Source organism: Homalodisca vitripennis, chromosome 5, assembly GCF_021130785.1.
Source record: "Homalodisca vitripennis isolate AUS2020 chromosome 5, UT_GWSS_2.1, whole genome shotgun sequence".
NCBI classification, from domain to species: Eukaryota; Metazoa; Arthropoda; class Insecta; order Hemiptera; family Cicadellidae; genus Homalodisca; species Homalodisca vitripennis.
This window is the reverse complement of record NC_060211.1, coordinates 57,204,038-57,231,078: the sequence shown is the minus strand read 5'-3', so window position 1 is coordinate 57,231,078 and position 27,041 is coordinate 57,204,038. Positions and strand designations below refer to the sequence as shown.

At 31.7% G+C, this 27,041-nt stretch overlaps 1 protein-coding gene across 1 annotated transcript; it reads left to right on the top strand.

Annotated features, from left to right (window-relative positions):
• The first annotated feature begins 896 nt into the window (after positions 1-896).
• On the top strand, positions 897-25,011 carry LOC124362246 (T-complex protein 1 subunit alpha). The gene is made up of 13 exons (XM_046816588.1): positions 897-1,084; positions 6,526-6,611; positions 9,472-9,600; positions 11,026-11,123; positions 11,548-11,658; positions 12,322-12,503; positions 13,215-13,297; positions 14,734-14,874; positions 16,791-16,902; positions 16,980-17,070; positions 18,081-18,273; positions 20,910-21,073; positions 24,664-25,011. Exons 1-13 carry the CDS (start codon positions 1,012-1,014, stop codon positions 24,869-24,871), a joined length of 1,671 nt encoding a protein of 556 aa, XP_046672544.1. The 5' UTR covers positions 897-1,011; the 3' UTR covers positions 24,872-25,011.
• Positions 25,012-27,041: the final 2,030 nt, after the last annotated feature.

Here is a 27,041-nt window from a genome sequence, read left to right as displayed (position 1 = left end):
CAATTTTATTTTGATTTTGTCTTAAACCGAAGCAAATGTTGTTAACAAGCGAAGAGTTATTATAGAACTCATTTTTATTTCATCTGCAAATCGATAAACTTTTCTAGATCAAATTCTTTAGTGCCAGATAAGAGACTACACTCTTCTTATATATTTATGTAATTTAACGTATTTTTAACGACAAAACTACTTTTTACAGAGTGTTAAAACATCACTAATTAGAACTTTGATTTGTTGTTAGTTGCTCTGTGTTAAATAATGGCTCTTTTTGTTCCAAACTCAGAATATTATATTTTGTTACCTACAGATCACAGAGTACGTTAAGAATACAAATGTGATATGGTACAGATTGTCTATGCAGAGCACTCTAAAATTTACTTTGATCAAGTATTTTGAAATGGATTTCAATGTGCTTTTTGAGATGTTAGTTAATTTTTATGAGATACTGCTCAGCCCTAAAGAAATGTAATCCTTTCAAATATTTAATTTGGTTCTCACGTTAAATGAAGCATCTGCTTATAAAATAAAATCTTCATACTTCCTATAAAAACACATATATTTGCGTATCCAGGGGGTTGAGAGTTGTAACCACTCCCTAAGCGATATAAATATTGAAGATATGTTTTAATTTTGTCTTGTAATATATACTACTCTTTTATTATATTACAACATAAAAACCAATTGATTTTGTTAACAAAAATAATTTATAAATTTTAATAAAACAATAATTATGTGACATACTATTTTATTGATTTAATTATATTGAAAAATATCTAAAACCTACAAAATCAAAACAAATACACAATCGTGAGGCAGCATGACAAATGATAAAAAGCCTGCATTTATGCAAATAAAAAGTGGGAACACAGCGTGATTGCTGATTGGGTGTGGAATGGGACACAAGAGTGTGACTGACTAACCAAGTTTGACTATTCTATTGTAGAAGTTGTGGGTAGGCCTGCGGTTATTTGTTGTGAGTCTTCTACGTTTCTTTTCAATTATTGAACTAAAATGTCTACAATTGCTACTCCTTTATCGGTTGCCGGATTTCGTTCATCAGGTACCCCTGTCAGAACTCAGAATGGTAAGGGTATTTATTAGGAATTCTATTAATTCCAACAAAATTCAACCATGTGGGTCTACTCTGTTCACTTGTAAAATAGTGGCGTTTTAGGTTTTGTCATGAACATGAATTTAGCTTATTGGATATTCTATTCAAAGCTGATAATAATTATTAGCACTACTTACATTATAGTAACAGTTGAACTTTATTTTATTTCGAGTCAACAAATAAAATGTGTAGGTTTGAAGGGATAGGTTATGAGGAACATATGCCCCTCATTATATTTCATCTATAATTATCATGAACATATTATTTAGCCCTATCATAGTAAGCGGCCACCTCCATAATCGAATTAAGGAACCAAATTATGGTTGCTGAACAGTAAATGGCCACCACCACCTAAATTGAATCAGGGTGCTAATTTATTAATTAAAAATATCTAAACTGTGGAATACAAAAATATTCTAATTATAGTTATTTACAATTAATTATTGCCAGCTTTTTTAAATATATTGAATTAGTTCCAAATTAATTCAAACAAGTAAATCATTTAAAGGTGTTTGAGTGATGGGTGCAAGTACAATTAATTATGACAAGCAAATTATTATATCTACCTGTCAGAAATGTTTAAATCCTTCAAAATAGTAAAAAGTAATAATGTTACATTACTTTGTTAGTTACATTTAATAAATAAACATAGCCCAGATAGTTTTTATTAATCATTAAATTATTTTATTTTTAGATGTAAAACAGCTGAACTATATGACGCAAAGTAATCCTCTGTCCATATGTGCTATTTGTTATTAGGTGATATATGTAGGTAGGCAAGTACATATTAGGTACTAAATGGTATTATCTAGAGGCCACTATGTTTAGAAAAGTTTTTCATATCGGGAGCCTTAAAAGCTACAGTATTAGAAAGAACAGACTTTATTTGACTTGCTGGGAAAATTACATCATTATGATGATTGGTTCTTTTTTCCTGCCTCCCAAAAGGAAGCGATGTCTGCACGCAAATGGCCACTCTGCCCCAATCTACTATGTGTTAGTAGACTATAAGTAGGTTAATACGAATGTATGTATTATAAATATAACAAGTAACGAGTGTTCATATGATCTGAGCTTGAATTTAGGTACTAGCTTAAGGATGTTTTCCTTCCATCGTTACAAGTACAGTGTGACGCCGAAGATGCCTTACCCACTGATGGTAAGGGGCATTTTCAATCGGTACTTTCCTAGGGGAGAGCTTAATAAGCAGTCTACACTCATTATTTAATTGGTATTATTGAACAATTCTATATATTATTTAACTTCAATATTATATAATAATCGTACACAATAAGAGTTATAATACATTACCGTAACAACAAAATGTTGTACATTACAATTTTAATAAGATAAATTTAACAATAACATAATAAAACTAACTATGGCCTAGACTTATATATCAGAGAAATCTTCCAATATGTTCAGCTTGATAGCAGTGAGCTTTTTTAAAATGGAGGAAAGAATTCTTCCCATGGGTTTCCAGGAGCCAAACCCACGTGTTGAATATAGTAAGAAATATCTCTCATAATTTCCTAGTATTCATTGTTATTTTCAAAGTCTCAAAATATTAGTTACTTCTTGTTGTTTATTGTTTACATTAAAAGTTACTGTAACTAATAAGTTGAAATTACATGGTAAGTTAAATAAATTGTAATATTAAATTATTTTTTCCAATAAAAACAATCAAACCATTTTATTCAAGTAACCAAATAACGAGTTTCTGGGAAACGGAAAACAAGAACCGATGGTCTTATTGACATGTCATTTTCCCAGTAAGTCAAATAAAGTGTTCTTTAAAATAATGTAGTTTTTTTAGGTTCTGGTAAAAAAACTCAATCCAAAAATAAGTTAGTGGCCTCCGGATAATACCAAAGTACTCGTACTTTTTATGAGAAGTATTTACTTTTTTTTAATTACATCGTAAGAATTATTCATTAGCTACTAAAAGAGATTAAAAATGTTTACCTTGTTCTGGAAGAAATTCAGTTGTTTATAAACCAATTCAGCTTTGACATTGATGCCTGATTGAATTCTTTCTGAACTTGAAGTAAACCAGCTGACAACAAACAATTTATTTAAAGCAAACTTCAAAGAGTGCTTCAAAAAAGAAAACATACTTTCAATTTACTGTGTTCCTTCAGGAAAAAGGGCTGAAGTATAATAAGCAACCACCAACACAATTATATAATGATTATCGAATGATATGAATCATCAATATTCATGACCATCTATCTAATAATACAATATAAGATATCGGACTAAATAACGTAATATATATTAAAAAAAACAATGATGGTTTTAATCTTAAAAATTAATATGTGAATGATAAATAAAAGAAATATCGGTACTTTGGGATTATACCGACCACACCCAGACATGAATCGTTATTTCACATTTCGTTTCTACTGATTACTAGATTAGCGTAGAACAATATTTCGTCAATATAAAACAGGAATTGTCTTATCGCAAACACCTCCCCATCCTCAGACAGAGGTCAAAGTCGAGCGTCTAGTAGATAACGTGATTGCAGTCTCGCCGCCCGTTCAGCTGGTGCATCGCTTTGTTGTACTTCCGTGTTTTACCTCTACATTTCTCCAAACACAAAAATTCAACAAAAACAAACATTTACCAAACTAAACTTTTTATTAAAAAAACACTCAAAACTTGTTTTTATTCTTGATCACATTCCGCCACCCAAAATGCGAGTGCCTCCGGCCATCAGCGCGGGCTTCGGCAGCACCTTTGGTGCTGCCGAAGCCCGCGCTGATGTCGACGAAAGAAAAACATCCCTCGAGATAGTACCTATCAGTAAAATATCAAATTCTAGAGGGGCTAATCAGAAATATAAATTGAATTGTAATGGAAAGGCAATGATGTACCGTGCAAATCACGTGATGCCGCGCGGCCTGCCGTAATCAGGATTCTCGAGAAAGATAAGATAACAGCGACAACAATACCGATCACAATACCTGGAAATGCTTGTAAGTTTGTAATTTTGTAATTGAAGAGTTGTTTTTTCGTTCTATCATGTTTGTTTCTATAAATTTCTATTTTTGTGTTCTTCATACTGGTGTGGTCGGTATAATCCCAAAGTACCGAAATATCTATGCTATCAATATTTATAAAATGGTACAAACAATATAATAACATTTACTTACCTTTTTTAATTTCAAGGATGAACGTGTCTGACTCCTTGTGCAACAAAGAACACATGTACATCGTTATTGTTCTTGCTGCCATTATTCAATAACCAAACAAGTGATTTCACTTGAATTTATTTCAAAACACGATTTTGCTTTGAATTAATTTTGAATAATTAATAATAATGTTGAAGTGAATTAAGTTTTAGGCTTTTAAAATTGTTTTATAGAGAAACTATACTTTTCTATTTAAAAGAAATTTATTTATTTCAGTTTATATAGAATAACTAAACTTTATTTAAACGACTTTTGAGCAATGTAGTACTTATAATTACTTCAAAGGATAAGAATGTGTGATAGCTTTTAACAAATGCTTGAATGGATCACCACCACTAATCGTCGATACATATATTCTATAAGATGATCGGCAATGTAGTCAATCCTGAGACCAGTTTTTAAGATTTCTTTGTAGCCTTTAAATTAGATTCTATTGTTTGGGTGTTTTTAGAAATTAGTGGATTGATGAAGTTTGTACAGTGGTTTTCAGTAAAATATCATAACCTTTTGTTTTTAGGCCAAAATAAGCTTTCCATAAATCCATAACAGTTGTTCCTAGTTTTACATGTTTCACAATTAATTGAATAAATGAATCGGTATTTTATTTATTTTCTGGGCAAATTACGAAATGAAATTTACCACTTTTTCTTTTCCTTTTGGAAATTTCTACATTAGTGTTTATTTATAATGTAGTAAGCTCTTTACCTTGCAACCATTTAAAACATTGCTAAATATTTAAAAATACATTTTGGGCCAATATCTGCATGTTCATCACCATAGTTCTTGGCATTGTCACTAGACTACTCACTACATAAATGAAAAATAACATCTGGAAATGACGTCTATAGCATTTCTATAAATCAAATGCTATAATTTATAGGGTTTAAATTTTTGTTTTTACTTTTGTAAGAATAAAAACACTAATGTTTAATTTTTGAGGACTAAAGTTATTATTCACAATCAATTATTTGGACATGATTTTATTACATTGTTCATTTGTGTATTGTAAAGTTGGACAACAATTTTGCATTAAATAATTAAAAATTAACAGGTATCCATTTCCAAAACACACAGCAATTTTTTCGGCCTGCCAGACTTCCAGCGATTCAAAATCTGCCTCCTGTTCAAATAACTGTTGGAAACCCGTGTCCTAAATTAGTTACTGCTATGATTACTTTATCTTTTTTCGCCTAGTATTATTTATTTTGTTAATGTATCCAGTGGTACTCGTGGGAAAATAAATCGATTTTAGCTGATTATATTATAATTTTTGAGCTGGACACCTTTTTGAGAGAGAGTGGAGGAGATTAAATTTATTAAAAACTGACTACTGCTCCAATTTCAGAAATTTCCTTTAAATTAATTTTTAGGACAACTGTCTCTTACACATGGTTTTTGATTTGAGTTAAAACAAATTTTTCATTTTTGTTAAAACTGTTGTTAAAATAAGGAATGAATGACAGTATAAATACACTTTCAATAGTTACTTTTTAATTACAATTCATTCAATTGTTTACTACGTTTGAATTATGTTTGGCTATACCGTACTACAGGCAAGGAATAAAAAACATCCCATGATATAGTACATCAGGCAGGTGGATGAACTTTACTGTCAGTCATAAAGCTATTATTATAGTTGTAGTTGTCATTAATTTTATTTTCTTGACACTATTTAATCTGCAAAGAAGAATAAAGATAATTTGTCGTCTGTCTATAGTTGACTAAAAGCTCAACTTTTTACAAATAAAATAAAAAATTAAACCGTCTTGATTAGCATAAAATTTAAAATACAGCAGTGATAAAATAACACATAATTATTCTTAACAGATTAAATGCAGTTAAAATGTAATAAAATATACAATTATAAATGAAATAATGATAATAAAAACTAAGAAAATTAGGCTAAACTTAGTTAAAGTTCCTACAATTGTGTTTTTTGTTAATGGAGGTATTTATATAAGGACTTACGAGTCCTTCAAAAACATAATCGAAGTGAGTCAAGTTTGTTTAAAACTCAAATCATCATATGTGATTAACAAATTATTACTATTTTATACAATTTTTTACAAATATATATGAAACCTGTAAATAAAAAGTAGAAGAAGCTGTGTTGTAGTAATTTTTAACAGAATTGTTTGTTAGCATGTACCAATAATTGTACTGATGTCATGCGTTGTTTTATTCAACTAAGTTAATTATAAATATTGTTTGTTACAGTTATGGCAGCAAGTTCAATTGCCAATATTGTGAAGAGTTCCTTGGGGCCTGTTGGACTTGACAAAATGCTTGTTGATGATATTGGTGTAAGTACTAATAATACTTATCCAATTAACCTTGACTCAGATTTTAGCTGTAGCCAATGTTTGTAGTAAACGAAATGTTAATACAATTTAAACTAATACAAGATTATCAGGCATTTTCTCAGAAATATTAAAAGATCATTCACAACAGATAATTTTCATCACATTGTACAAAAATTAATTATTTTTGATAGTAGGGTATTTTATTTTTCCAATGTAGATCTGCAGATTTTTCTAATTCTGCTAGTAGTTTTTAACACCGGTTCTGTTGTTAGCGCCTATTATATACATGCATATATTAGTAGTAGTAATACACTTGTGATTTAGTGAAATAAGCTATTTTTATTCTTATTAATTGGGTAAACAAATAAAAACTGATTCGTGGTTGTCATTAGAAAGAATGTGGTAGGTCCTTCTTAAAATTTTGACATATATCTCTTTATCTATATCATAACTCTTGATAGAAAGGTAGAGACCTGAAACTAGGTACATAGACAGGTTCTGTTTGGTTCAGGGAAGAACTTTATTGATTTTAGAGTCAAAAGATTACAATTAAAAGTTAAAAATAAATTTCTAACAATTTTACAGGTACTTTGGGATTATACCGACCACGCCAGTATGAAGAACACAAAAATATAAATTTATAGAAACAAACATGATAGAACGAAAAAACAACTCTTTAATTACAAAATTACAAACTTACGAACTTACAACGATTATCAATTGTTAATGGGGTCAGATTCCGTTATATGCCCCCATCGCTTAAACTTTTTTCAATGAACTTAGAACGTTATAAAACTATGTAGTTGAGTAACAGAACTAACATTCCATCAATCAACAAGCATTTCCAGGTATTGTGATCGGTATTGTTATCGCTATTATTGATCTCGAGAATCCTGATTACGGCAGGCCGTGCGGCATCACATGATTATTTAATTCTTTTGCACAGTACATAATTGCCTTTCCATTACAATTATTTTTCCATTACAATTTATATTTCTGATCAGCCCCTCTAGAATTTGATATTTTACCGATAGGTACTATCTCGAGGGATGTTTTTCTTTCGTTGACATCAGCGCGGGGCAGAAGGTGCTGCCGAAGCCCGCGCTGATGGCCGGAGGCACTCACATTTTGGGTGGCGGAGTGTGATCAAGAATAAAAACAAGTTTTGTGTGTTTTTTTTTCTCAATAAAGAGTTTAGTTTTTGTTTGGTAATGTTTGTTTTTGTTGAATTTTTGTGTTTGTAGAAATGTAGAGGTAAAACACGGAAGTACAACAAAGCGACGCACCAGCTGAACGGGCGGCGAGACTCTGCAATCATGTTATCTACTAGACCGCTCGACTTTGACCTCTGTCTGAGGATGGGGAGGGTTTGCGATAAGCCAATTCCTGTTTTATATTGATGAAATATTGTTCTACGCTAATCTAGTAATCTGTAGAAGCAAAATGTCAAATAATGATTCATGTCTGGGTGTGGTCGGTATAATCCCAAAGTATCATTTTACATTTGCTTTTTATGTAATCATGATGACAACAAGAAAATCACACAGAATAAACAAATATATGAACAAACTGAGTACAATGATATAATATTGTATCATATAACATGAAATTAATTTGTTGGTAAGACTTTGGTTACGTTCTGATAGATCTTCAATACACAGATGCATCAATTTATTTTGGTTAATTACAATATATTTGTAAATTAGTCTTATTCAAATGTTTTATGAGGAAGTCAACTGTGAATAAGGCCATATGTTAAATTTACAAAATATATGATCCAGTAACCCTGAAAGATAGACGTATGCAATTTTCACCTTTTATTTACTAGCAACATAAGAGTCCACTGATCTACAATTAAGGTTCATTTACAAAATGTTTGTTATTTTCTGGCCTACACAAGACCATATACATGCTTAAAATATGTTAAAAATTGTAGTTCAATAGCATTTTGTAGTCATCATATAGCAGTTTCTAACAAAAATCGTTTTAATGAAAAAGGCAATATAACTTTTTGAAAAACACAAAAATCCTGGATTTGAAATGTGCAATAGAAAGATTTCCATTAAATATAGTTAGTCACATATTACCTCCTGGAATGTGATCACTGTTTTGTTTTCTTTAAGACATTTCTTCTTTTTTCCTTCGAGACTTATTTTTATTTCTATAGCTGCCATAATAGTTTTAGAGTGTTATTGGTATTATTTCCAAGACCTTCAGTCCTCCCGAAAGGCTAAATAAAACCTACCTACATGGTCATAATAGAATGTTAGTAAAGAATCTATGACTCCCATCCTACTGTATCTGTTATCTAGTATGCCAGTTTTTATCAAAAACTTGCCCTCCTACTCGCTTGATTTTATTTAAAAGCGTCCTAAACAAAGGTTATATACAAAAGCCATTCAAGAGCCCGAGATCAAAATTTTTAGCTGTTAAGCCTAATAAAAGCCATAAGTTTGTGTCGATGCCTTTTGACCAACAGCTCTTCTGAGTGTGTGTATTTAATAATTTTAAGAGATAAGTAAACAATAATTGTACTTCTCTCAATCTTAATGTTACCTCCTCATAAACAAGCTCTATTTGACCATACTTGTAACCAAATCAAAGAATTACTGGGTAATATGACCCCATCTTAATTTATAACTTGTGAATAAAGTGACTATTTGGTGAAGATTTGCTTAGGTGGGATGAAGAGATTTCAGGTATGAGTCTTTTAAATAATTGAATTAAGTAACTCAGTTATATCTTAGATATAGCTTCTGTTGGTATATTCTCAAGATATCAATCCAATGGTTCTTTAAACAACTTGAGTATCCAGTAGTTGGCTCAGCCAAACGTGATTTTAACTTGTACGAATATCCAGGACGTGACGGTGACGAACGATGGAGCCACCATTCTGCGGTTGTTGGAAGTAGAACACCCGGCAGCACGAGTGTTAGTGGAGCTGGCACAATTGCAAGATGAAGAAGTTGGAGATGGAACTACATCTGTTGTGAGTGTTGTGTTTTAAAAACTGGACTTATTGTTGGATTATTTCAATTTAGAATTCAAACTGCATGTTAAAATTATACTGTCAGATTATACTGTCAGATTGTAGTTAAAGAAAGAGAGTTTATTTGTTACTACTACATACATTATTATATTTTTTTAATGCTGTGAATACAATATTTGATTATTTGATTGATATAAATGTGGAGTTATTTAAAAGAATGACAGAAATTTTGCCAATAACACTTGGTTCTATGATAAACATACATACAAGCACTATTGTTTTTCAACAAAGGAAGAATATGGACGAAGTTATACCTCAATAGCCCAAACACAAAGCATAAATGGCTCTCCTGGTTTTACTTTTTAATCCTACAATAAATAATAACTCACCAATATAAACTCTTGATAATTCAAAAAGGGTTTAAATCAGATTTTTGCAATCCTTTGAACATGTCCAGGAATGCAAATAAACATTAAAGATCAAGCAATTTTAAAAAGTTGCTAAGTTTAGTCTTAGGGAAAAATTGAACTATTATCATGTATCACATCATGTCTCTTTGGATATCTTATCACAACAACATATTTCTTTCTTCATTTAATATCAGCCAAGGTTATAATAAAATTATGAACCATTTGTTTTCTTACAGACTGCATACATTTTGCATGAAACTTCTCAATATGTTCTTTGGACTATAAAAACTAAGATGAAATGTTAATAACATTCTGTATAACTGACTGGTTAGACTAATAATTCATTAAATCATATAAGGTTTGTACTATACCAATCCATTAATGTCAAGAGTATTTATTATATGTGCCCTTTAATATCTGTCAATATGTATTAAATTTAAAAAAACACAAGCATTATTTATGTTGTACTCGGAAAAAATAATTATTTAAATTATTTACGTTTTGTGTATTTGATTCGATTTTATTCACTTACAAAACAGAATCTTCCAATATATCTTTCTCAAGGAATTAATATTAACTAATATTTACTATTTAACATTCAAAAATAATGAAATAACCACAAAACTTGAAAGAAAATGACTGTACATCTGCTTTTACTTCAAAGCAGTTAGAAGCTTGTTGATAGTAGAGTAAGAAAAAGTATTATAAATAGATGTTCAATCAGGGACTGCGGCTATATTCTAGAAGGCACAAGGATATGATCTATCAACAGAACTATGTACTATGCCGGTTTAAAATTAAATGACATACAATCATTTAGTTGCTAGTGTGTTCATGATAAGACAGCATTCCTTTTTCTTTGTTAGCTTAAGCTATCAAGAACTCTTTTTGAATTAACAGCTGTTGTCATACATTCCATTTACAATTTATTCTTCAGGTTATGGATTTATATAATTATCTAAAATACTGTCTTAAGTGATAGAAGAAGATAACTAACTCACAAAGATTTCCTCAGGTCATTGTTGCTGCTGAGCTGCTGAAGAATGCTGATGAGCTTGTTAAGCAGAAGATTCACCCCACCTCAATCATCAGTGGTTACAGGCTGGCATGCAAGTAAGTTTTTTTTTTAACTAATAAATACATACTGTTTTATAGCAGTACTTTTCTGATCCTTCGTATGCCACAGCAGTGTGTCCACCAGTACATATTTGTAATATAACATGTAGTGAACAACAAAATATTTCATTGTGCCACTCAAAGAGTTAAATATTCAATTTAATTTTAACAAACTGTTAACTGATGATGATATTTAGCCAAATCATAACATTCGGCAGAATAACTGCCTTGAGTGTCATGCCGAAATGGTTGTCGAGAGCGAATCATATTCCTGAGGTTAACATCTAATTCCTTAGCACTACATTAATGTTTTACAGTTCTCTTTTATACTTTTATTTTTTGAATCAAACATATTCATTATCACATTTAAGTTCTGAGTTATTTATTGTTATATTAACAATGGATTTTGATTTTGTTACAGGGAAGCCTGCAAATACATCCAGGAACATTTAACAGTTAATGTTGATGAATTGGGACGAGACTGTCTTGTAAATGTTGCAAAGACTTCCATGTCCAGCAAAGTCATTGGGTCGTATCCTTTATGAATAATTTTAAACTTTTATAGAGTATATTGTGTTAATAGTCGTAACAGAAAGAAGTGGTGCAATCATTTGTGGGTTGGTTATTTTTTGTCTTTCCGTGTCACATCCATTTACATTTCTTGAAGGCATTAAAATATATAATTTGTTTTTTTATCTGTTTTGATTTATTAATTGATTTTCTTTTTAAACTGCAAAGATTTATTGTTATTTAGGGCAAGTTTGTTGTTAAATGAGTTGAACAAATACTGACAGAAGTTAGAATTTAAAAACAGATAAAATTATTAGTATAAAGTGTAGTTATTTTGTAAATAGAAGTGTTAGACATCAGTAAATTAAAATAAATGTACAAGTAGTATTTAATTGTGGAAATTATTCCATTATTATTATTATTATTATTATTGTGAATATAAATTCAAACATGAAACCAATGAAACATTACAATGAATATTCTGGTATGTAAACTTTTATATGTATGTGTATAATATAAAAACACAAACACGTTATTTTCAAATGCACTAAAAGTTTTAATATTTTTATTTACAAATGTAGTTGTTATTGAGATACATTTCATTGTAGTATCAGTTTAATGTATTTTTTCTTCATGATCAAACAATGAAATAAACAGAGAAAATTCCTTAACTGGTTGTAAACAGTGACGATGAGTTTTTCTCAAACATGGTGGTGGACGCAGCTCAGGCAGTGAAGATCACAGACAGTAAAGGCCAAGCCCAGTACCCGGTGAAGGCTGTGAACGTACTCAAGGCACATGGACGATCGGTACGGGAGAGCATGTTGGTGCAAGGCTATGCTCTAAATTGTACAGTCGCATCTCAGGGTAAGAAATGTTTGTTGTATCCCACTTGACACAAACAACGATGAAATGAGTAATGTCCAGAAAATAAAAGTCTATGTGTTAAAAATTAGTCTATCTGTGCTAAAAATTGAGATTTGGTCAGCATTTTTACATTATATACAGTATCCCATGTACTCTCTGTGGGATAACATAAAATTGTAAACATGTGTTAGTGAAATTTGCTTTCCTCAGTCTCGTTATTTTCTATACACAGCTTGTATGGTGAGTAGGTCCTGAAATATTTGTAGGTCCGTGAGGGTTGTAAGTTTACTTTTGAGTCTTTAGGTAATTTTTCCTCAAATGTTCTGTAACGTAAAATTATTTGTTTTATGTAGGTTTTTAATATATTCCATGATTTTTTATTTGTATAAGGAGCAGTATGTACTTGAAAATATTTTTCCCACAGTTAAAGTTTTAGATCAAGATTTTAGAAATTAGTTAGATTAAAAAATTATATAAAACAACATTATTTTGGCTAATATTTTTATAAAACTATTAAAAACCTTGTAGGCCAATAATATAGGAATTATTTTGGCATACAATATGTGAATATAATGTGGTTGTGTATGGTTAGTACAACTTCAGTGACTAAATACTCAATAATTTTTCAGATCATTGACAGTGCTAATTTATTATGCTAGAGTTAGATTTTATTTTATATCTCGTGTTGTATTCAATTGATTTTTTTTACAGCAATGCCAAAGAAAATCACAAATGCCAAAATAGCGTGTTTGGATTTCAGTTTACAGAAGGCTAAAATGAAGCTTGGTGTGCAGGTTAGTAATATTTGTTCTGTATTAAATAGTTTGTTTGTTGATACTTTTACTTGACATGTTCATTGCGGTGGTGAAATAGCCTCATTACACAGGGTGGCCACACGACCTGGAAAACCGGGGATAAGCCAGGATCTCCTATAGAAATAAAGTGATGTTATGTTTTGATATCACGGTCACATCCAAAACTGGTTGGCTCCCTTGGCATTGTGTTACATTTTTGCTAAAGCTTAAGGAAAACAAGGGGATGGCACACTTACCCTTATACACACAAGAACACAAGCGGCGCTATTTGACGGAAGTAGTCTTTTTAAGCTTGTGTATGCATATATTTTCTTTACCTGTGGTCTATGTCTACTTATGTATGAAAAATATAGGGCTCCGTCATATTACATCATAATTGCTTTCACTAAGTAGGCTGTGTCCTTCAATTTTGAAAATTGTGTGTGTAGCCATGGGTAACTGCTAGTGTAATTATAATTAACTGTCTGCAGATCAGTTGGACGTTATGTATTTTTTTGAGTTAAGTGGTCCTTTTGACTACGTATATCGCTTTTGGTCCGGCAGGTTTACAGTGTTGCTTGTGTATGATTGCTTTCTTGTAAAGAGAAAAAAGTGATCTACTAAGAGATAATGATGTGTTATAGCTATATAGATAACTGTGTGTCAGGTATTATGCATTTTGCAAGTGAAAAATTTATTGATAAACTTAAGTGCTTTATAATAAATAGACAAGAGGTTTTATTTTTTCTTATAAATTATCAACTAGTAAACTCTTGTACTTTATATTTATAAATTTGAAATTGATAAAAAAAAATACATAGGTTTTTAAGAAATGAAGACAACAATTTTGTATTAAATAATCAATAATAGGTTAGTGATAAAACTTCTTTCGAAGTGTTTGCATCAGCTAGAAGGATAGATACATAAAGTTCGTACACTCAGGGTTGGTCATTTATGCTGGCCATTTAGGATTTTTTTTTTTTAATTTCGAAATCTTGATTTAAGAAAGTGTTTTTGCTCAATGTTACAGTTGCCTGCATCTTTCTTGGCATGAAATCCATGCCTACCACAGAGAGATATAAAATCTAACCTGAGTTGTATAAAAATGAGCAAAAACTATGAAAATTTGTAAAGACACAAATAAAATACCATTTCCTGAGAGAAACATACCTGTATTAGAATACATTATTTTTATTATTATATATTTTCTTGATCAGTATAACAATGCCATTTCAACTATGACACCAGAAATTAATTTGAAAAAGGAGTGCTCCCACTCGCACATAACTGGAAATTTGTAAAAGTTGCCAGATCGCTTAACTTCACAGTCTCTTGACTGGAGGAAAACAAAGTACTATTCTTACTCCTAGTATATTTGTTTGTAATAATAACTGAATTTGCAAGTACAATGTTACAAGTGTGGGTTGTGTGTGCAGGTGTTGGTCACTGACCCAGAGAAGTTGGATGCCATCCGTCAGAGAGAGTCAGATATTACTAAGGAAAGAATACAGAAGATACTGGCTGTCGGTACAAACGTGGTACTGTGTACGGGTGGCATAGATGACCTCTGTCTCAAGGTAATAAGGTTTTATAGTTTTAATCTCAGTAGCATTAAAATTGTTATACTGGAACTGATGGAATCAAAGCCCTGAGATTCATCCACTTGTAAATAAGATTTTTATAGCAGTTTGTTGTTTAGTAACCCATTGGGCTACTTTGACGACTGGTTCCGTCACACTTTAATGCCATCACAAATCCTCAACGGAAGCACAAGGAGAAGAATCCGTTATAGCGAGATCAAGTGACAAGTCAGGATAGCTGCATGGTATAAGGCACTACTCTTGGACATGGGAGTTAGCCTTGAAGTGGCAGGTTTGATCTCGCACCTGATGTTAAAGATTTTTGTCTGGTGTTTATGGTCTGGTGTTTATGAGAATCACTGTTCTGTAGTAGAGCCTACCTAAAATTAACATTGGTTGGCTGGGGTGGAAGTTGATGGGATCAGTGCATTGGTATAAATGTACCAGACCCAAAACACCCAAATTGGATTTTTTGTTTAGTATTATAAAAATCAAACTACTCAATTTGTATTATTTATGTTTTGCAAGGCATCCATTATTACATTTTGACCATAATTAAAAAGCGTTGAAGAATAAAAATACCCATTTAAACCGTAATAACGCCAAACCATGAAACCCTTTGCTAAAATTAGTGTGTCTATGGATTAAAATTAACCTTACAGGTATCTCTTTGTGGTGATGGCATTTGATTTAGGTAACTGAATTTCCGCAGCCTACGAATATCCCCAAAACCAGAATCATTGTGGTCTGGAGTACGTATAAGCTAGTATTATTCCAATGATTGCCATTGGTTGTTTGATTTTAAATTAATAACGCCTATTTCACCCATATGTCGTATCCTCCATATTTATTGATAATTTACTGACCTCAGGTCTACATAACCATTCCATTCAGTAGAACCGTAGCCCATTTTTAGGCAACTAATAGGGTTGAATATATATAATATACATACATAATTTTCAATAAGAATTAAATCGCAATAAGTGCTTGGTCCACCGAGACTGGAACCCAGGTCTCTCACTTGCCAAGCGAGCATGTTACCACTACACTACAGAGCCCATACTTTTTATGATTCAATATTTTGTATTTGACTGTTTCTATCGCATATGTATTTAATAAGCAAAGTAACATATGATTGGAAGGCCAAATACCTGTCAAATGACTTTTTACATTTTTATTATTAAATTTGCGGCAACAGTCTGATTTAAATTTTCAATAAACATTGAATCACAAAAAGTACTTCCTCTGCCAGGACCCGAACAAGATATGGGTAAATGTATGCATTATTGTGATGATAATACGTTTTGAACAATACATTTTATTATATTCTATTGAACTTGACACCCAATAATATCAAAATTAACCGAAGTATTTTTATGATACATTGCATTAGTATTTTGATCTCCAATACAGCCTCATTAATACTACAACTCACCGATACAGTTGGATGTCAACTTGTCTTACACTCGTTTGGTTTTTTTATCATGACTGCCAAATTAAATTTTTGCCAGAATATGTTGTGTGATGCATCGGTTTTGTAGTTATTACTTCAGTTTTCTTTTGCTGAATTACTAGTCAATCTAATAAGCTGTAGAGCATTGCAAATGGAAATATTACAGAAAAGTGTGTTCAGCTAAATAAAAAAAATACAAAAATTGAATTATTGCTCGAACAAATTTCTTTAATATAGATTGTACATTTTTCAACATGATTTTTGTATTATGCTTGCAATTACTACAAAACTATCTCACGCTGTGTGAGACTGGTGGGTAAGAGGTAATTCATTTTTAGTTAGTAGTTTTCTGTATTGGTACCAAGAACTGGTTTGCTAGATATGGTTGAGAAATTAAAATCTTAACACTTCCAAAATTTAAATGAGTGTACTTAACTTAAACCGTTGTCTGTGTTTTCAGTACTTTGTGGAAGCAGGTGCCATGGCAGTGAGGCGTGTAAAGAAAGCTGATCTCAAGAGAATAGCGAAGGCAACTGGAGCTTCTTACCTCACCTCACTAACCAACATGGAAGGTAAAGCTTAGGATCTTTATCCCAAAATATGCTGCTTAATCCTCTCATATTTCATCTTAACGTGAGATTTGTTGTAGGCGAGGAAAGTTTTGAGGCCAGTAACGTTGGCGAAGCAGCTGAAGTCGTCCAGGAATCTGTCTGCGATGATGAACTGATCCTTATAAAGGGGTGAGTTTAAACAAAACATTAAATATATAATATGGTATGTATTCAGTTAATTACAGTGGCAGTGGCAAATTATAGCTTGTACTAAATATAGAACATTTTGTTAATTTTTAAAAGAAAATGTTCATTTTTGCAAAAGAAAATCATCACTAATGCCTGTGGAAAGTTTATTCCACAGAGTAACTAGATTAACTGTGATTAATTCCCTTAGGAATAATCAGAATCAGAATTAATCAGTGGGGAGTTGGGACCTAAGTATAGATAAAGACAATGGAAGAAGCAAGGAAAGGGCCATATGGGCTACGGCCCCCTTGAAAACTTTGATAAAAGATGTTTTTATGAAAAAAAATTACTTACTCTCGTTTTGTAACCATACAAAATAGAATTAACCTAAATTATACAAAATCCCAAAAAAATCAATACGTTTAGTGGGCAACCTAGGACCTAGATAAAGTTATAGAGCTACGTTTAAAGAATTGAAGATACTTACAGTAACATCCCTTTACATAATAGAAACAGTATTGTATTGCCTAATAAGAGACCTTCCTCAAAATGGTGATCTCCATAAGCATAATACAAGACATGGTCAAGACTATCCACTACCTCTTCACAGAACAGCCTTATTTGAGAAAAAAACCTACCTACGCTGGGAAGAAACTCTTTAATGCTCTGCCAGAAGAAATCAAGAATAATCAAAATAATCTCAAGAAAATTAACAAAAATAAAAGTTTTAAATATTGGTTTTTGTGTTGATGTAAATAAGTTAACAAGTAACCAATACCTCCATCTTCAACAAAATGAAGACAGTAATGAAGATTTTCATTTTCCATATAGCAGAGTAAACCTAATTAATTCTAGTAAACTTCATTGTAGTTAACACAATAACCTAAAGGAAAGGGAGTGGAGTAGTATAACAAACAGAATGTGGTGTATACATCCTTGGCCTTTCCCTGAGTGACAGCAGGGTCATATCTGAAACATTTAGTAATGCAAATGACATCTACCAATTATAGGCCCAAGGCTCGTACGGCCAGCTCCATCATCCTACGAGGACCAAATGACTTCTACTGCGATGAGATGGAACGGTCTATCCACGACGCGCTCTGTGTCGTCAAGCGAGTGCTGGAGTCCAAGTCTGTGGTTGCCGGTGGTGGTGCGGTGGAGGCAGCATTATCCATATACTTGGAGAACTTTGCCACGTCATTGGTAAATTTTTGCTATATTAACCCTTTGCACTCCGGAGTGAAATTTTGTGTCACTGCCAAAAACTCCAGTGGCTATTGCAAGTGTACTAGCGAAAAACTCCAATGCCATTTGATCAAAAGTGTAAGGGTTTCATAAAAAAATCATAACTTTTTTATTTTAGTACATAAAGCCAACAATTTTGTTTTGTTTTGTTTGTTATAAGTTTCTGCATATAAAAGAACATAAAAAATGCTGATCCAAAAATCTTGTTTTTTTTTTTTTTTTTTTAATTTTTTTATATATATTTATGTAAAAATATTTATAAAATTTCACTTTCAGCTCTTATAACTGACTAAAATTACATTGACCCCCTATAAACTGTTATTATTTTTGGAATTCTTATCTAACTATGTATCTACACTCAAAATTTTATGAACTTACCTCGAAAATCCAAAAAGTTATGGGCACTTTATCAATTGGTGTCAAATTCTACAAATCGTGAAATGTCTGTGATATACTGGCATATTGTCTATGTTTTGGCACGAAAGATAAAAATCATACAACTTTTGCTCTGTATGAATGCAAAGTAAAGAATACAAATTTTAGATAACACTGATTATGAAAAAATAGCATTTTTACTTTTTTCATGGAATTTTACTTATGTGTAAAAATAGCTAAGTTATAAAATCTAAAAATGTTTTCTCAACACAAAACCGTTTATTACTGTTTGTATTGCACAGCAAAAATTGCAAAGTAAAATGTTATAAAACAGAACAAAACTAAACTATCACTAAGATCGCCGATGTATTCCATACCACTAGCAACAACATTCCTAATCAGCGTGTTTTCACTAACAGGTGAAGCCCGTTTCCGAGACATTTCCTCCTCGTCAGACGAAAGCTCACTCATACTGAACACTTATTTTATACTGTTTATAAACAATATAAAACACTAATTATATTGAAAACGATTTATCCACTGAAAAAGAGGTTATCTGAAACACGAACTCACAGCAAACAAAGCACGAACTCACAGCGAACAAAGCAATACACAAGCCAGCTGATATCCTGACTTCAGCTGATACGTCATAGAAAGTGATGTTGCATTATTCATTACAAAAAAAAAAACATAGAGTATCAAAGTTTACTACCGTACATCGTTATAATCTATAACTATCCCAGATTGCGTATATCGCAAATTAGGTGCATTTGGATCATTTATGTAGCCAGTAAACGCGACTTATCAACGGTCCGACATATCGGACGTCGGAGTTTATGGCCTAAACTGCGATGTCCGATATTTCGGACCGCGGAGTTTTTAGCCTAAACTACGATGTCCGATATGTCGGACCGCGGAGTGCAAAGGGTTAAGAATTAGTTATATATAGGTTTTAAATTGTGTGTGTGTGTGTGTGTGTGTGTTTTACACACAGTGCAAAGGATGTTCAGTATATTTTAATACATAAAGGTTTAATATTTATATTCTAAAATAGATAAATGATATTTTACAGTTTCATCATTGTGAAAACGTTTTATTATTTTTGTCCCCTTTTTTAATAACAATTACAATTCTATTTAAATTTTGTTCAGAATTTTCCCTCTCTTGTACTGATATTTTCAGAATAAATTTATGTTTGTATTTAAACTGAGAAAGAAATTACACACACACTCACATTATATGTAGCAAACGTACCATTATTTATTGTAACTATTAAAAAAAATCATATAATGAAGTATCCATGCTAGAAGCAATTATCTGGTAGTAATGAAAACATATTTCTCTCTTTATTGTTAGTTTCCAACCAATCAGAGATTGTATTGTTTTGTCATTTTAGACTAGTGCGACTTCTTCATTTTCTTCTATTTATTGTTCATTTATGTGTGTTGAGAGCTATATCTTATTGATCTCTGCTTTTTCAGTTTTCTTTAAGAAGTGTTGCATTATATATCCATTAAAGTCATTTAATTAGAAAAATTCAAGAAATCTATAATCTATAGTTATAATGTGTAACATGATTTCACACCAGACCTCATGTACATATTTTATTTTGTATTAACTTTTTGTTAGTTACAGGATTGTTCAATTTTTCTTTTTTGTTCATTTTTTAGTGTGACAAATTGAGTACTACTTTCAATAACTAAAATTCAAGTTAATTGTCGTATCATCAGAAGTCGGTTGCCTTAAGTCAACTGTGTAATACTAGTTATTTGTAAATCACTTCTTGAGTTATAGTATCAAAATACTTATGCGGGTCACAATTGAAATCACTGTGTAATACTGAAAATATTAAAGCTGTTAATGAAGCTTATGTCAATGTTAATAACATGTTTAAGTATCATTTTGATGTATTACAAATTAACTTCAGAACAAAACAAATATTTAAAAAATATTCACTCATCTCCCAGAAATAGAAAATTTCAATATTTGTTGTATTATAGCCCATATCTGTACTTGTACATAAATTATGGTATTGGCCTGGTGATTTTAACAACAATTCTGTAATATTTGAAGTTTTAATTGTTCCATATTATTCTCTTTATTGTTTTAACTCATTTATTGAAGAATATCTTCAGTATTTTGATATTGTATACCTGTTTTATTAGTTAAACTTGTGGTAAAGAATTGAATAAACAATTATAAATGAGTAATTGTTGCAGAGCTCCAGAGAACAGCTGGCTATTGCAGAGTTTGCACGCTCACTACTCGTCATCCCCAAGACCTTGGCTGTGAATGCAGCACAGGATGCCACGGATCTGGTTGCCAAACTGAGAGCCTACCACAACTCCAGCCAGACCAAGAAAGACCATGCCGATCTCAAATGGTATTTCTTCATCTTATCTCATTTCTTTTTTAAGCTTGTGATTGATGATGAATGATTTTAAGAATAACAGTTTTTCAAACACTTCTCATTGCTACGAGGGTGGTCTGAAAAGTTTCAGACCTCAACGTGAAGATGGCAGCACTCGTAAACAAAAGTTACTGAATTTCATTGTACTCAACAAAGTTTCAGCCATATTGGACACACCGTTTTTATGTAACAGTTGTTTGAATGAGTTGGTGGGAGTTTTTTGGTGAAATGGACAAAATCGAGTATCGAGCTGCCATGAAATGTTTGTTTTTGAAAGGCAATACAACTTCGCAAATCAAAGATGAGTTGAATTCTGTATGTGAGGACTCAGCACCATCGTGAAATTTTGGGCTGCTGAATTTAAATGTGTCCGTAAGAGCTTGGGAAACTAATGTACAGGGCATCCAAAAACTGCAACTACTGATGAAAACATCGCCAAAGTTCATCAAATGGTGATAGACAACCGCCAAATTAAAGTGGGAGAGGTAGCAGAGATTATAAACATGTCAAAAGAACGTGTTTGTCACATATTAAATCAACATTTAAGCATGAGGAAAGCTGTACTCGCGTTGGGTGCCATGTTTGCGCACATTAGACCAAAACTGTGTTTGAATGAACATTTCCAACACTCTTTTGGTGCAGTTTAGATCAAATAAATCTTGAGTTTTGGCACTGATTAATTACTGTTGATGAAACTTGGATACACCCGAAACAACAATACAGTCCGAACAGTGGACTGCAAAGGGGAACTGGCTCCAAAAAATAACAAAAGCTGATTTTTCGGCTGGGAAAGTGACAGCGACTGTTTTTTGGGATAGTGACGGAGTTATTTTAATTAATTATCTTCAAAAACCATTACAGGAGCATACCATGTATCATCACTTGACAAGACAGAACTTTTGGAAAAACTGCCACATTTGGAGAAAAAAAATCCTGTTTCACCATTTTGCACCTCAGCGGTTGCCATGGTGAAACTACACGAAGTACAGTTTGAACTGTTTAACCATCTGCCTTACTCACCAGATCTAACCTCAAGCGACTTCTTATTGTTCCCTCATCTAAAAATTGCGCTCAAAGGACAAAAATTTTTGTCAAATGATGAGACTATCACCTTTGTGAACAATTATTTTGCAGAGAAAAATGCCAAGTACTGTATAAATTTGGTTCAGAGATGGGAGCATCGCTGAGAGACGTGTGTATAATTACAAGGAGACTATGTTGAAAATTAAAAAAAAGTAATTTCTGAAAAAAATTCTTGTTTCTTTGTTACGTCGGAAATTTTTCAGACCACCCTTGTATGTGTTACAAAATAAAATAGTCCACTATGTTTTGAAGATTGGAATCAAATCCTCATCCTCAGGTGTGAAAACCCTTAAAAGCATAAGGTTAAGCCTTAACCCTTCCAACGCGGCTAACGCCTATAGATGCGGAACTGCCGATGCTTTAAACGCGGATAACGTCTACAAACGCAAAAGCTCTACTTTTGAAATGGCGAAGAATTAGTTGTTAAAACTTCCGTAAGAGAGCAGGTCAGTGTTCCTTTCGACTGTCAGGACTAGACAAAACGCTTTGTTACTGTTGGTGGACGTTGTAACGTATCTACTCGGGTCGAAAGCAACCGCCACCATTTTTTGTATGGCCTGTGACGTGGCATATGCCTACAGACGTGTTCGTTTCATTCAGCTGTTTAACTACGTGTGTGTTGGTCGTATGTTGGTTATATTGTAAAACAAAGTGTTTTGAATCAGTCCGTTGTTATTCTTATAGTGTTTTAGTTTGTTTTTACTAACATTTAGTATAATTTTTTGTTATAATGGCTAATCCAGATGACACAAGTTTTGACGAATGAGCGCGTTTTTGGTATATTATGTGTAATATTTTTTTCAATTATTTGTTTTGTATTTTATACCAGTCTCACCATACAAGTCTAGTTTATTTATTCTAAATAAATAAGGTTTATAAGTACAATATTTGTTTCATTTCCCTTGTAGGCTATCGTATAAATAAGTTTGTGTTGAATTTCATATTATTAAATTTCAAAATCTTATACTGAACTTATTTATTTTTATGTACTAGTCTAATTATACAGAAACTTCAGTTACAATTTACTCATTATAAATAACCTGTATAAATGTAATGCAATCTGTCAAATAGTGTTCCTTTGTACATTATCCTGCAATGCAGTTTATTCAAAATTTCAAATGTTTTCGTGCGTATAAAATTCTCAAAAATATGTAATATTACATGTTTATTATTTTTTCTTATTAAGGTAATACCAAAGAATATGAAACAAAAATTAGCATTGGGAAATTTAAAAAAAAAGTTTTTTTATGTCTTAGCGTTTGACATTAATTTAGATTAGCGCTTTAAGGGTTAATATAACAAAATTAAATTTGTCTGTGTCCCATAAACAATAAAACTTTGAATACAGGCAAATGTACGATTTAGAATAAGGATCCAATCAATTCATGAGAGCATCCAAATTATAAAACACAAGCTTCAAACAGTTCGTCTTGTGAGGAAGGCTTCCAAAAATTCAAACTGATTCTGCCATGTCTCTACATTTTGAAAACAACCTTGTTTAGTTGGTGCAAATGTGCCATGACATGTGGTCAAAACATACAGACATATGGGACTAGAGGCAGAGACAAGTAATTGTTCAGTATCTGCGAGACATAATAGACACTTGCCCCTACAGGCAGGTAGCTTATTCATCAACAGGTTGTGGAATTCAATAAAAGATGCCCAACGTCCAAAATGTTTAAGACATATTTCAAGTGCCACAAATATTTTATAACATTAACAGAATCAGAAAAAATTGATTTGTGCTTTTTTTATTTTGTACCATGTAATTTAGATGTGACATGAGAAAGTTACTCAAGACACAGTAGAGGTTTTAAGAGAAAGTTTCGGGCATTATTCAGCACTAGTTATTAATTAAATATTTTTCGAGAGTACAAATTAAAAAATAGTATTATCTTTCAAGTTGTCTTATAAAAATAATAGCTGTGCATCACCTAGTCTGCATGTTGACTTTCGTATTTTTCTTGATCAAGTAATACTGTACTCTCTCATAAAACTTGACAATATCAAGTGAATTGTTTGTTTTAACACATTATAATTGATACCAAAAAACATTGTAACTGTTGACTCTGCCAAGTCTCTTATATTTTAGAATCACTTTTTTATTGTATGTCTAATAATGTGTTTTGACCAACAGTTGAGCTGTACAATCATATGAAACTAGAGGCCTATAACTACCAGGCTGGGAAACACGTGACAGTAGCTCATGAATCCTACGCTCAATCCTTTTAAAAGTAGTATAATGCCCTGTTTAGCATCAAAAGTATGTCTCTGGCATATGACTGGGAAACTGCGCAATCATGAGAGTGATTCCTGAATTGAAGTGGGAAAATTAGCAATGAAAGAATGTGTAAATTGTATGTCGGAATGGGTATTTGATGTCGTATGATTATTAAATTGAACAGTATTGTAGTTTGTTATACAAACATATGTTTTCTTCACAATAAATACTTGACTATTGACTGCAAAAACATTTACAGGGTGGGACTGGATCTGACTGAGGGTGTGGTGAGAGACAACCGCAAAGCGGGAGTGTTGGAGCCCGCCATGTCCAAGATCAAGTCTCTCAAGTTCGCAACTGAAGCTGCTATCACCATTCTGCGCATCGATGACATGATCAAGCTTGACCCTGAGCGCAAAGACGATCCTTCTTACAGACAAGCTTATGAATCAGGACAACTTGATTAAAAAAACTGATCGTGCTTGCAAATTTTTTATTTATAATATTATAATCCGTTACGAATGTTAACACGCGAAAAGTATTAATTTGATAACTATTTACTTCTTGCACATACTTAATTGCTAATAAATATTTACTTAACAAAGTATAATTTGTGTTTTAATCTGTGTATCATTTCCTATTTCTTTTTTATAGATGTTATATGTATACATATAACTTTCACAGGAAAAAATGTATAGATAATTAAATATTTGATAATTTTAAATTTAATCACAGGAACAACATTTGGATTATGTTTGTTTTGTAACACTCAAGGTTTCATGTGTAAAATAAACAACATTGAAATTTTTTTGAAGATGAAGGTAGAGATCTATCTATTATTTTCTTTAATGAATATTGGCTAAATGAATCAAATATAGAAAAAATTAAAGGGGTTGAAACTTGCATCTTACTTTGTAAGAAAAACAACCTTTAGAGGTGAATCATACATTTTAGTCAAAACTGGTATTAAATTTGAAGAAAACATTAATTTTAGATGTAATAATGCTGACTTTCATTTTGAAGGTTGTTTTGTAAATTTAATTTATTATAATGTTACAATAGTGTATATTCATAGAACTCCACCTCCAGCTAAATATTGTTCATCAAATTTCACAGAAATCTTTTAAAATAAAATACAGAATTGGTTGGATTTGGTTAGCCAATATAAAAACTGTGTTAATTATATAATTTTTTGACACCAACCACAATATCAGATGTTACAATGTCATGTATAGACTTCATTTTCTTAAGTATAAATTGTATAATAAATGATAAAATAAATTTTGACTTGGGGTTAAATCATAATTCTTTGTTTATTTCCATCCAGTCACCTGAGAAAACTAAAAAAGAATCCATTTTAACTAGTAAAAATTATTTTTCTGCAATAAATGCCTTTAATTTTGAATCAAAAATAAAAAGACTAAATTGGGTATTGGACCAATCTTATAATGTTAACAATAACCTCAATGCTTTATTGTCTTATTAATATTTAATGGATGTTTTCCAATGGTAACCGTTACTGAAAAGACAAGTATTACTTAAAACTCCTGGTTTACTACGAGAATAAGAATTTCAAGTAGAAAAGAGTTACACAGCTTAGTCAAAACAAACCACCCTTGCTTTTTAAATTTTATAGAACATACAGAGGGATATTTAGAAAAGGGTCTCCAGTTTGTGTCAGCTCTTAGGCCTCACTTTTTCTAGTGAAATAACACATTCTTTACCTTTATTACCTATCTCGGACAGTGTAAAATTCAGTTGCCATCAAACAAGTGCTTCAAGTTGAACTAAATTTACTGTGCAAACATAGCACATTTGTCAATACTTAAATAAATAGATATGAAGAATTGGTGCGTGTATGAAGATGTGGGATGTCTCTTTAAATAAAAGGTGCAAAAGAATTAAAGTTTAAGATTTTCTAGGAAAGTTTGAAACTTTTAAACAAAGCTGCAGCAGAAGCTTCCTTAGTTATCAGACTGTGTTGTGAATGGCATTGGATAGGATGTGACAGAAGCCCAACCCTCTCAACCCAGGACATTAGGCCCAACTCTGTAAGCCTGTATAAATCCTTTAAAGTGCCTCTTCACCAGTTGTTTATCACTTGATAGCATCATGAAGTTGAACCCTGCCTGAAGCACTCCATATTGAAGTTTTACAATAATTTCATATCTCCTATATTTTTATTTATTTTGTTTTCTTATTTGTTCTCGTAAGTTGATATATTGAAGTTTTTAATGAAAAACTAGAATGAATAACAAAAGTATAAGCTTATAAAGGCCATTTTAGCTTACCTGAAAACATTTGCTCCTTATAAGTCTTATATGGTGATTACAAAAACTCCAAAGCCAAAAGAAAAAAATGTTACAAAAGGCAGGAACTCAAAGTATTCTGAAAACATCAGGTAATACAATATTTTTGTAAACCTTTCTTAAGGTTTTAAGATAGTAATTTCAGAGTTTCAAATTGTACTGTAATCTCAGTTATAATGCATTCTACTGAAAACTGATGTTATACTACCAAGAACAAGAGGTCTAATTTTTACTGATTATGTCATTCTGAAAAATCATGATTGTCAGCTGGTAGGTAAATGTATTAAAAATTGTACACACTAAGGAAAATGAAAGAAAGTGAACAATA

Excerpts from the sequence above, each read along its gene's own strand:
- LOC124362246 (XM_046816588.1), top strand. The coding sequence starts at position 1,012 with ATGTCTACAATTGCTACTCCTTTATCGGTTGCCGGATTTCGTTCATCA. Across the intron at positions 1,085-6,525 it reads CCCTGTCAGAACTCAGAATG|TTATGGCAGCAAGTTCAATT; the intron begins GTAAGGGTATTT and ends TGTTTGTTACAG. Across the intron at positions 17,071-18,080 it reads GAACTGATCCTTATAAAGGG|GCCCAAGGCTCGTACGGCCA; the intron begins GTGAGTTTAAAC and ends TACCAATTATAG.